The sequence below is a fragment of the Malaya genurostris genome, chromosome 1 (assembly GCF_030247185.1).
Source record: "Malaya genurostris strain Urasoe2022 chromosome 1, Malgen_1.1, whole genome shotgun sequence".
Taxonomy (NCBI): Eukaryota; Metazoa; Arthropoda; class Insecta; order Diptera; family Culicidae; genus Malaya; species Malaya genurostris.
In genome coordinates this window covers 63996713-64008756 of record NC_080570.1, presented here as the reverse complement: position 1 = coordinate 64008756, position 12044 = coordinate 63996713, and the positions used below count along the sequence as shown (strand labels likewise).

The 12044-nt window shown below is 40.6% G+C and overlaps 1 protein-coding gene and 1 long non-coding RNA gene across 3 annotated transcripts; both read left to right on the top strand.

Annotated features, from left to right (window-relative positions):
• Positions 1-1801: 1801 nt before the first annotated feature.
• On the top strand, positions 1802-3377 carry LOC131437208 (uncharacterized). Its single transcript, XR_009230737.1, has 3 exons — positions 1802-2361; positions 2414-2511; positions 2575-3377. It is a non-coding gene; the product is annotated as an uncharacterized LOC131437208 (long non-coding RNA).
• A 1287-nt stretch (positions 3378-4664) lies between these two features.
• On the top strand, positions 4665-10398 carry LOC131440276 (MICOS complex subunit Mic60). 2 transcript variants are annotated; one of them, XM_058611403.1, is made up of 7 exons: positions 4665-4883; positions 5295-5428; positions 5489-5688; positions 5740-6674; positions 7037-7265; positions 9183-9203; positions 9307-10398. In XM_058611403.1, the coding sequence occupies exons 1-7, from the start codon at positions 4839-4841 to the stop codon at positions 9930-9932; spliced, it is 2190 nt and encodes a 729-aa protein (XP_058467386.1). In that variant the 5' UTR covers positions 4665-4838; the 3' UTR covers positions 9933-10398. The 2 variants fall into 2 exon arrangements, with proteins under 2 accessions (XP_058467386.1, XP_058467387.1); XM_058611404.1 differs by lacking the exon at positions 9183-9203.
• Positions 10399-12044: the final 1646 nt, after the last annotated feature.

Here is a 12044-nt window from a genome sequence, read left to right as displayed (position 1 = left end):
TAGACTGCCGTGGGAACTGATTTCGATGGATTTTGTGGGCCCGTTGACAAGATCAAAGCGAGGAAACACCGTTATGCTGGTAATTGTTGATTGGATTACGAAGTATGTCATCGTGCATCCCATGCGATCGGCAGATGCGACAAAAATGGTAGAATTCTTAGAGAAGGAAGTGTTTCTGAAATTCTCTCGTCCAAGAATAGTACTGAGCGACAACGGAAAGCAGTTTGAATCCATGGCATTCAAATCTTTGCTAGCACGGCACAACATCGTTCACATGAAAACGGCGTTCTACTGTCCAATGGTTAACAACACGGAGAGGGTCAACCGAGTTCTCGTGACATGTATACGTTCACTGTTAGAAGGGGATCATCGTGAATGGGATGAACAGCTTCCGGCGATAACGGCGGCCATCAACAGTGCCAAAAACGAAGTAACCGGAGTCAGTCCACACTCAGCGAACTTCGGCAGAGATCTCATTCTTCACACGGACCTGTACAAACAAGTAAGTTGCTGTCGAGACGTCAGGGACGGGATCGGACTTCCTCCCAGAAAAGACTGAGGATGTCCACACGTTACCGTTCGGCGAGAAAACGGATTCAAGCTAGACCATAGCTTGAGTTATGTCGACAACCAACAGAGAATCACTTGAAGCACCACGAAAATAACTTTCTTCAGGCAATCCGTTAGCGTACCGAGAGAAAACGCACCCAAGGACGAAGATAATAGCCTTCTTCAGGCAATCCGTTTGCGTATCGAGAGAAAACGCACCCAAGTACGAAGATAATAGCCTTCTTCAGGCAGTCCGTTAGCGTACCGAGAGAAAACGCACCCAAGTTAATGCAGCTTTGAGGGAACCATCAGGAGGATACGTCGATTACGGAAAATGAGAACTCAAGAACCAGATAACAGTACAAACAACACAGGACAATAGCGATAGCGCAGCTAGTTGGCACAGAATGGAATCGCACTGGGACAAAAACTCGCGCACAATGATAACTGCAAATGGACGAAGCAAAGCGCCCACCACTTTCGTAAACCGCGAACCTTGGTTCAAAATACTAATGTATGACCGTAGAAGAAAGATACCGTGAGAACATCGAAGCCTTCGCAGGCTAGCCGTTTGGTCAGATCGGGAGAAACTGACAGTCGTTGAACAAGCTATGAGCAACACCAGTTACCAGTTAGTGTTACGATAAAAGGCACTCAGTAAAAATACGTTTTGCGGAATCACATTACAATTCCTGGATTGGTGTCGAAAATTTTCTCAGATCCAGTGTCCAGATAATCCATAAGATCGTAAAAGAAACAGTCGCATCAGGGGTCGTCATGACAAATCGTCAGAAGTAACGCGATTCTGGGCGCGGTAAAACCCTTGCTATGGACTCATGACGTTCTAGGGACTAAATACCCCTTCACCTGTGCAATTGTCTACCTGAAATTTGTACATATCTATCACCTAATTTTGTAACTTCTCGTAAATTAAGAATAATCTTACTAGTTTAGTTTTATAATAAATTAGTATTGATTTGTGCCTGTTGAGCTAAAGTGGAAGGGTACAGAGAAGTGAGGATAAAAACTCAGTCGGAGACATTTTGCACATATTTTGTGGTGTTTGTGATCGCCAAATTTTCCAGGATTTGCTGGTATATGATTTTGAAGTTTAGTTTAGTTATATCAAGGAATTTTGTGGTGTTTGTGATCGCTACTTTTGCCAGAAATCGCTGGTATATGATTTTGAAATTCAGTTTAGTTATGTCAAGAAATTTTGTAGTATTTGTGATCGCTGATTTTGCCAGAACTCGCTGGTATATGATTTTGCAGTTTAGTTTAGTTATGTCATGAAATTTGGTGAGCATAAGCTTGCGTATTATGATTAGTGTATTTTGGTCATTTGTCTAATGTTTATTAGAGCAAATTTCCGTCTGAGCGATCCACAGTCTCTGACCGACTTTTTGTATAGAAAAGTTTTAGTTTTAGAATTTTTCATGCATCATTTGCAACGGTGCATGAAAAATTCATCCGTTTTGGTAAAGTTGTGTAGCGTTTGAATTATTTTTGTGAATATACGATAAGCATGCACTGAAAAAACATTTAAATTAGAAGGATAGTTGAAAACACAAATCAGCAGTACTGGCCTCACTGCACAGCTACGAACCACTCCCTTGGCAGACGCAGCTCGAACCAACGGATACCTTCTTCCGGATAACTGTCAAAAGCACAAAATAAGAGAGAAGGAATTGGAACAGTCTTTCTGACTTGAGCATCCGTGTAAGAAACACGCATGCGGGAACACCCGCAGCTGCACAGCAGAACTGCAGAGACTTAGTGTGTCGTCAGCAAATCGGAACGACGAAACAAAAGGTATGTGCAAACTTTGGTCATCTTAAGCCCAAAGTGACGCTAGTCTTTATAGCCGGATCGAGAAGTTCCCCGCCACGGAGCACACGGACCCGAACATACAAAGTGCGGAAGAGAAAGACGCCAGACACATTCATTGGAAACCCCAAAAGGGTGAGACAAAATTAAGCAAATTAAAAGGCACGCAGGCAGAACTCATCTGGTTCGCCATTCCAGGGTTTTTGTTTTTCCTTTTCATCCTATTCTGCGGAATCAGTCATCGACGACTGACTCGATCTTGGTCCAACCATCTTCAACGTGGACGGTTCCCTTCTACTTGGAGGTTAAGCGCGACTACACGGCAGAACACGAGGAGGAACCGAAATTATTACACTGTGGTTCTGGAAGCCGGATTGATTAGCCGAGATCGTGAGTCACACACCGACATCGATCGTATTTCCGACGGAGGCGTTTGGAATAGTGGCCTCGTGCGAGACACAGGAGTTTTGATTGGTGCGATGAGATTGGGTGCGAGCGTGACGTCATCGCACTGATAGTGAGTGATTTGCTGATCGCAAGCCGGAGAGTAATTGGTCTTCGTCGCGGATCGATCTCCGACCAGACAGGCGCTTGCGGCTTAATTACCGTTGCGTTGCGCGCAGAATATTGGAGTAAGAGCCGTAGCGGGATTGTGGACTGAGCGATTTCGAGCTTCGGACGATAGTTGTTGGCAGTGCTGACAATGACATCGGTCGGATAAGGACGATGGGGATTCGATCGTCCAGTGAGCAAGGCTTCGGTACCGTGAGTAAAAGATTTGTTGTGAGTTTATGGAAGATGATAGCGTAGGAAAATGATAATCAGGGTAATAGAAATGTGTAGAGCTGGATAGCGAAAGAAGTGCTTTAGGTTTAGAGAAAGAAAGTGAGGAGGCGGAAAAGTAGATTGGAGTACATGCTCGAAAATATATAAGCAATATGAAACGATACACAAAATGATTTTATTTGGGCTAGTTGGCTTTCCGTCGCCGAAGGAAGAAATTCCTATATATTATAATTGATCTGAGAATATACGATAATTTCTAAACACGATTTGAAACCAAAGTCGTAACATTCATCATTTTTTTTTAATTTGCTGTCAATGTTAGATCCGCCTTTCTTCGAAAAACAGAAAATTCCAAGTAAAATTAAGATGAAAATGAAATATATTTGTATTCAAAGCACAATATATTTGAATTAAATGTTTCTTTTATTTATTTTTAATAATAATATGCTTTGATGTAAATATCAAATGTATTTGAATAAAAGGAAAATGAAAATAAGCGCTGATTGAAAATAAAAAAATTTAGAATAAATTTTTCTGCGTGATAAACGTGGATACCGTAATTAATAGAAGAGAAAGTAAACAAAGCGTAACTGTCACTTGCTCTTACAGCCGAGATTTCGATAAGTCGATTCAAGATAGGTCATAATAGAATTATTCCTACATCAAATTACGAATTGTTGCCCTTTCGAACTTGTTACAAAAACCGAAGAAACAATCAGATTAGCTGTTTTTCAAAAATGGGCGAATCTTACAAAGGTAAACAAATTGAGTTTCTCTCACCTACCAATAAAAGCTTCAAAATCCTGCAATTTTGCCTAAAAGTTCGGATTCTGCAAAAATCTCAATCTTTGTAATACAAAAAACTATAAAGGACGAAACTGTCATTCCATTTGTTTACGTAAGTTTCGCTCTCTGTGTTCCATGACAACAAACGGGGCGATACATCAATTGCTAGTAAGGAAGGGCGAAACTTTTTTTTTCTTTAATTCAGATGGTTTCCGAGCCTTTTACCAATGGAAATAGTAAATGGGACGATAAAATTACTCGCAGATTTGTCGTGGTCGCGAAAACCAGCCAATTTCATGAAAATGCGCAAGGGCGTATCTTTATAATTTACACATAAAGCATAAAAGTAAACAAATCGAAAAAGGGCGAAACTCTTTTTATGTTGATTTATTCAGTGGATATAGATAGAAAGTTGTAAAATTTGCATCGCTTTTGAAGATAAACTAACAATTCATCGACTAATCATAAATTGATCTGAGAATATACGATAATTTCTAAATACGATTTGAAACCAAAATCGAAACATTCATCAATGTTTTCCTCCGTTTGCTGTCAATGTTAGATTCGTCGTTCTTTGAAAAACAGCTGAGATATGTAATGTTATATAAAAAAAATTTCAGTGCTTTTTTCATTTTTTAGTTTCGTGTATTAAACATTTTTTCGGCCTTATGCCAATTTCGATCTAAAAAGTCGTTACCATTTTCATGCGGTGAAACGTCAAAATTTTTTAACTCAACACATCGAAAGAAAATTTTTCGTTTGCTTTTCGTCGTCGGATTCGGTTACTCGGGCCCGTCGTATCTAGAGTCGCCTGCGGTCAGGTGCGTGTGTCGTGAAGTGCTGATAACCCGCAAAATACCGTGGAAAAAGAGCCGTGAAAAGGAACCACCATGTATCGATTGTTAGTGCAGAGAACTTGCTTCAGCGGATCAAAGGTAGGAGATTCAGAAAATTGCAGCACGACGGGATCCCGATAAAAAGCGAACAAGAAAAGTGTTATGTCACGACATGCACACAAATTTAAGCGATTTACTACCAAATGTCATTATCAATGCCAATACCTGTGCAAGCTAAATCTTGCTATTCTCGTAAAGGCGATGGATCTAATATTGTCTGATGATTTCATGTACTGATGCACATATCAATAGAAAGAAGATTATGTATAATTATGCGTCGACCGGATAAAATTTATCCCTAAATAATTGTTTCTAAAATTTACGCGGGAGCCTTTAGCCAGATTCTATGCTTTCTGTCTATTAAGTGGGGTTTGGCTTTGATTATTTTTCTGTACAAAACAGTCAAATGTTTGATTGAATTAATTTTTTGATTTCTCTTCGATTACGCAGAGACAAAGTGCTCAGCTGCTTCGGAGCATCAACACTAAAGGATCACTGCCACAGTTCCGGGAAGCTGGTTTCGGTAAGGTTTTGGTCATTCTATCTCCATTCCTTGTTGGAGGCGGTGTTGTAGCATATGCAAAGTATGTAAATGCCCTAGTTGCAATAGAATCCAAATAACATTATTCAATTGTACTACACAGATACGATGATGAGTTTCGAAAGACTCTAGTTACTAGTGTGCCAGCATTGGATCCGGTTTTGAAGGCTCTTCTCCAGGAAGAAAACCCTCTAGAGGAAGTGACAAAAAAATTGGATGATATTTCCAGCACCATTAGCGGATATACTTCTAGTGTCACCGGATTTTTCACAGGTGGAAAAGAGGAGAAGAAACCTGAAAAGTGTAAGTAATTAGCAATTATACTTCCATAGATCTAATACCATTGTTTTGCAGCTGTTGACCTGCCGCCAATAACTCGTTCCAAATCGGTACACGTACCTGTCCCATCGCCTCCACTTTCAAAACCGGAACCGTTAGTTGAGAAAGTTACTCCAGCCCCTGCCGTTAAAACATCTGCTCCAAGTCCAGCGATAAAACCTGCACCTACCAAAACGGTTGTACCTGCCCCTTCGGTAGCCACCTCGAAACCAACACCAGTAGCCAGTCTAGCGGAAGAGGTCCCGAAATCGATTAGTGATTTGGAACGTCAAATCGATGTTGCAGCTGCTACAGCTATCAAGGAATACGGAAAAGCAGTGCAGGTACTGAAGACTTATACGGATGACGTGAAGAAAGTGGTGGACGAATCCGTCGACAAGTTGGACAACTCTAGCTGGACTTTGCTGCGTAATCGTACCAGTGCGAGGGACACCGCTCTGAAAGAAGCGGAGAATGCAGCCGAAAATGCACGAGAGAAAATAGAAAAGTTGCAACATCTATTGGACGGCAGAGAGTTGAAGTGTTCCGATGAGTTGAAGAATAAGGCTCGTGAAAATATTGCTGCCTACTTGGAACATTTGAAGAAGGCAAAAGAAGATGTGTTCAAGGCACGAGATCTGGCCCACCTGGGGGAAAAATATTGGAAGAAGGTTGAAACCGCAAGAAACTACTTCATCGATGAAATTGAGCTTCTGTTCCCCGGATTGAACTTGAGCGAGAAGAAGCTCAACATATCGAAGGACGACTTGGATTTATTCATCGTACATGCCTTCACTCAAGTAGTTGCCCATCAGAAGGAACTGCAAAAGCTACAGATCGAAGGAGACCAACAGCTTAAGCGGGCATTGGAAGCGGTGCGAGGAACCGATCAGAGCGATGCCGTCAAGGCTCAGCTGGAGTACGAGATCGCAAAAGAAAGGCGGGAGCTAAATTTGCAGAACCAAAAGAAGGTATCATTTTGTTCGGTGGGATGTGAAAAAAAATGTAATTCTTACGTTTTGTCTTCGACTCATCGATGCACTAGCAGTTTATGCTACAAAACACTTTTTGCACCGAAGTGCCATGTCTTTACTGAAATGCCGAAAGAACGAAACTTAGTGACGGCTTTCCGACCTTCAACAGATCAGTTATATTAGGTTTTGATCAAAACCGTTGGGTGGCGTTAGCATTTCAACAAAACTGCTAATGCGTTGATAATTCGAAGACGAAACGTAAAAATTAGGAAATAGTTGTGTATTTAGCACAAACCAATATCCATGCGGAATCAAAATCGCTAAATAATTATAACGAACTTAATTTGTTTTTTCGATAGCTTCTAACCATTCGCGCTGATCTGGAACGCGACCTGCGTAACCAGATGAAACGTCAATCGGAGGCTCATTCCGATCACCTGGCAGATGCGCTCACTCAAAAAGAGCAGGAAATGAAGCGCAAATTTCAGCGTGAGCTGGATGAAAAAATTTCTACCGAACAGGCCTCCTACAAACTCCAACTGGCCGCAATGCTTGGCAAGCTGAAGGGCATGGATACCGCACTGAAGGGTAATTCTATGAAAATGTTAATATAATTTTTCCACTCGCTGTATTCGGAATCGATCCGAATGCAAGAAGTATGGAGTTTTCTCATTTCATTATGTGTTGTACAAACTTAATGTATCAATAATATTAAGATTTTAGCAAAAAATCAATTATTTTTAGTTATGTAAACACGTCGCTAAAAAAAACCCGGTCTGACAAGGAAAACAAAACTTTTTTTCCAAATTTCGATTTTTTCAGGAATATTTTTTCTGCCAACACCACTTTTATATCACGTGGTCTCCTCAGTCTGAAAAACGTCTCTGTTTCAGTGATGATTTCATCACTCAATAAAAGTAGACGCTGCGGGCTAAATCTGTCTAATATGTTGGATGTGGATGCAATTCAATTTTCAATTCAAGGAATTTAGCCATCGTAACGATCGGCTTGTGACACGATACATTTGATCATCTATGATAAAACGCAACACCCATTTTGCAAACAATTTTTGCATATTGAAGTGCTCATGCAAAATTATGAATACCTTACCTTTCATCAGACCCTGTCAGCTTAGAGAGCAATCAGTCTTCAGTTCAGCTACGGAATCACATTGAACGTAGCATGTCAATTGGCGCTGGATATCTTGATAATTTGATGCCTTTACTGTCAGTCTAGTCTTGTGGTATTCTTTACTGTATCTAGCAAACGTCTCCATGTTGCTCGATCCATGGTCACACTTCGTCAGACCATTAACGCACGGATACTTCGTGAATCACCCTCTACTTGTTCGCTGAGCCCCTCTTTTTCTTGTGCCTGCCGGATCAGTTACCAGAACCAAGTCAGCTTCGTCTTCCATCTGCATTCCACCATAGATGGTTTGCTGTTCCTTTCTTTCTAAAACACTAAGAGTGGTTGATTCTCTGCCAGCAAATTCCAGGTCTCGTTGCCATAGAAAACAACCGGTCTAATAGGTGTTTTTAAGACCAGTGGCATACTTTACCCTTTCGAATTCTTCAAAGTGTGCACGATTTGTTACTAAAATGTGTATTTCTCTGCTGGTATTATTGTCCCGGAGGTTTTTAGAGACTCGTACTCTCATATATTTCGTTTTCTACGCATTTATAATCAATCCCATATGATGTATGTTTCCAACATCTTCTCAAAGTTACGTGTTATAATATCAACGTCGAAGCTAAAAAACTGTACAGACTTTCGAAAGATCGTACCACTCGTGTCGATCTTGGCTCTTCGAGTGACATTCTCCAAAGTAATACTAAGCAAGAGTCAAAAGAGTCCACCACATTTCCGGGGCTCTCTTCGAGATTCGAGTGCTTGCATTTATACGTCAGCATACCAGTCAATAATAGTTGATTCGGTTGAACCAGAACCTGGATAAAACCATATATTTGCTTGTACAGTATTTTTTCTCATCAGGAAACAGTGTTCTTTTTTCTCCATTACTTCAAATTTTTCAAAAGTAGCGTCACTGAAAGAACAATCACTAACACACTAATGAACCGCATTCAATGTTGATAGATGACATCTGAAGAATGTCTTTATTAAATGCTAGTTATTTTTAATTTTGAATTAATTGTACAACTAGTGACGCCATCTGTTTGTCAGACTGGGTACTTATTGACCGACGTGTTACGCTGCCTGTTTGTTCAAGTTTTAGCGTTATTTTTCCCACATTCTAGTTTCCGAATTTCGATCAAGCAGACAAATCATTTTTCTTCAACTGATTTTATCTGAACATGAACAGAAATGTTTGATCGAAATATCGGAAACGAATTTATTCCGGATTGTTATCTGTGATGTAATGTGTGTCTTTGTTTTTATATTCTGTGTGTTTCATTGTTTTTTTTTCTAAACAAACTACCAAATCATCACAACTACTACATTTCCATCTGTTGTTTTCCATCATGTATGCTAACACAAAATCAGAGATCGACGATGATTTGAAAGGTATATAACTTACTTTTAGCTTCACGCTATATATGTGTGTGCGATATTATTTACTATCCGTTATCGGAGACTTTAACTAACGATTTCTTTCATGTCCAAACAGATCGAGCCGATGCCGAACGAAGTGCCCATCAGGCACAAGCCCTGTGGGGTGCATGCCAATCATTGTGGGCTTCGATTCGATCCGGTCAACCAGGCAAGTCGTGGCGCGATCAACTTCGACCCTTGGAAGATGAAATCAGTGCCGTTCGCCGTGCTGCTGAGGGTGACGAGTTAGTCAGTGTTGTACTTAAGGGGGTCCCCGAAGAGGCTAGGAAGCGCGGTGTGTACCCGGAGGATGCACTACGGGAGCGATTTATTAAAGTTGAAGAAATTTCCCGTCGTTTGGCTCTTATTCCTGCTGAAGGTGCCCGCCTGCCGATGTATTTCCTTTCGTTCTTGCAAGCAGCACTCATAATTCGCCCCAGTATTTCCATTTCCAAGGACGAGTTGGAGGACAAACCATTCGATTTCAACAAATTGGATACCTACGACATTCTGAATCGTGCTCGTTATTGGCTTGACCGGGGTGATTTGGTCCGTACGGTGCAGTACATGAATTTGCTACAAGGAGCGTCGAGGAAAGCTGCCATTGATTGGTTGAATGAGGCACGTTTGCTGCTGGAAACCCAACAAGCTGCCACCACTCTGATGGCCCATGCGGCATCTAGTGGCATTCGGTTCCTGTAAACAGTGTTTGGCGCCATTTGTTGTGTTGTTTTAAGTGTACCTCCTTCCCCAAGAGACTCGATTCCAGATATCACGTACCTACACATCCAACAATAAGATAAAAGTCTCAATGCGAAACCGATCTAGACGAGAAACTGTGAAACCAACGATCGTGTTTTAATTTATACAAAGTTTATCGAAATTAAAAACGACATTGCGAGATGGAAGGATTTAAATTCAAGTATTGTTCCGTGTTTGGGGAGAGCAATTGTATAGTTTTTTTTCATCCAACAGCAAAAATTCACAATTGGTACAAGTGTAGCAGAATCGGTGTCGCTGTTACCGTCGATATTCTTGGACAACGATATAAGAAAAAAACAGTACAGATTATAAAGGCTTCAATTTGTTGGCGTGCTAATTTGCTGAAATTATAAATAGTGATTTAGGGCAGATCAATTCAATAAAGGAGAGAAGCTATTCCTACAAACCCGGATTATTTTTAATTACCATCACACAATCCAATACCATAGATCCGAATATGTGAGTGCATAGTTCGACTTAATGTGAGTCTCTGAAAGAAAGCAGCACATTCATTTTCAGTGGATATGCTCGATCAATGTCGTTGAAGGTTGAGTAGGGCATTTGTTCCAGTTTCAAGAAAAGCTGTCATTGAAATTGAAAGAAAAGACTGCAAATTACAGTACCATTGTTATGAGGTACTCCATACTCGGTTTGCGATACCGTGAAAGTAGTTCATGCCACTGTAGTTTAAACGAATATTGACTGGTAATATAAGGATAACACGAATAAAATAAAATATCAGTAATAAATGTAGGTTCAAACATTAAGAAAAATAATCTTTCAAGTAAGATAATTTTCAATTATAATTTCTTGGTTAGTCTGGCCAAGGGTGGGAGTGTCCAGATTCTACATTCCGGGGCCGGACAAACTAGGTTGCGTTGCCCAAATGAACAGCAGTAAAGCTGGTGGAAACCTAGGCCGTCGTCGAAATGATAGGTTCTTTCCAGTATCCTGTTGTTCTACACCCGAGTGTCCCATATTCCAAAATAGATAACTGAGATAAATGCGATTAAAGAGTCGAACTAAGATTTCTATACGGAGAAAAATGATGCAAATAAAAAAATCTTTTCTGTCAAAAACTATACTTAGAACCAACACTTTTATTTTTGACTGTCGATGTTTTTGTTTGTAAATTGAATTTTTGCTATTTTCCATGATGGGACATTTATGAATGGAAATGTACCAAATATAGTGTCTATAACCAGAGTGACGACTTCTCATCCGTAATGTTGGCAACAATTCGAATCGTTTAATCCAGCCTCCTGCTATGACGTCATGAAACTGTGGTCAGCATCATTCTGCAAAAACCAAAACAATGAAGAATGATTAACAAAAAATTTGATATACAAACTACTTGTTTATTCAGTACCCTTTACCGCACTTCCCCGCAAATTATCGATCAAAATATCATCACTACGAGAAGGAAATTAAGATTTTACTCGATTTGAAATGCTCGAATGTTTGTTTACCATACTCTGAGCGCTCTGATTACCCACCAAATGCCCCAGATGTTGGCTACGATAGCACTTGCTGGAGCGCCCTATCCTTGCCACCGGCCTGGTTTAATCCGAAATGTTGGTACCCAGTAAATCCGAACATCGGGCGCATCGTGCAAGAAAGCTTTTGATTGCGTTTCGAGCTTGCATAGTGTATCGGTAGAACAAAAGAGTGAAGATATACCAAAGCAGAGAGCGGATGTCTGATTACTCAGGTGATGAGATATATCGGGGTTGGATTTCCAACCTCGAACATAGGGTCAGAGTTTTTCTGGCCCTAAGAGGCGAATGACCTAAAGGTTAAAGCCTCTATGATCGAAACAAAAAAATGTTTAACACTCTTTCACACCCTATCGGGGAGACGTCGGCTCGAAAATGCCTTGTTTGATATTCCTTCGCTCTGTTTCTCTAGCGATGCATAATGTAAACATAAAGCTTTTTTTTTATGTCGACGCGGTTGATGCAAATGGTGCAGAATTGTCCGATGACGGGCCGATTGAAGCGCTACGATCGGCCCTATATCGTGCTCAATCGGTCCGATAATCGGACCGATGAT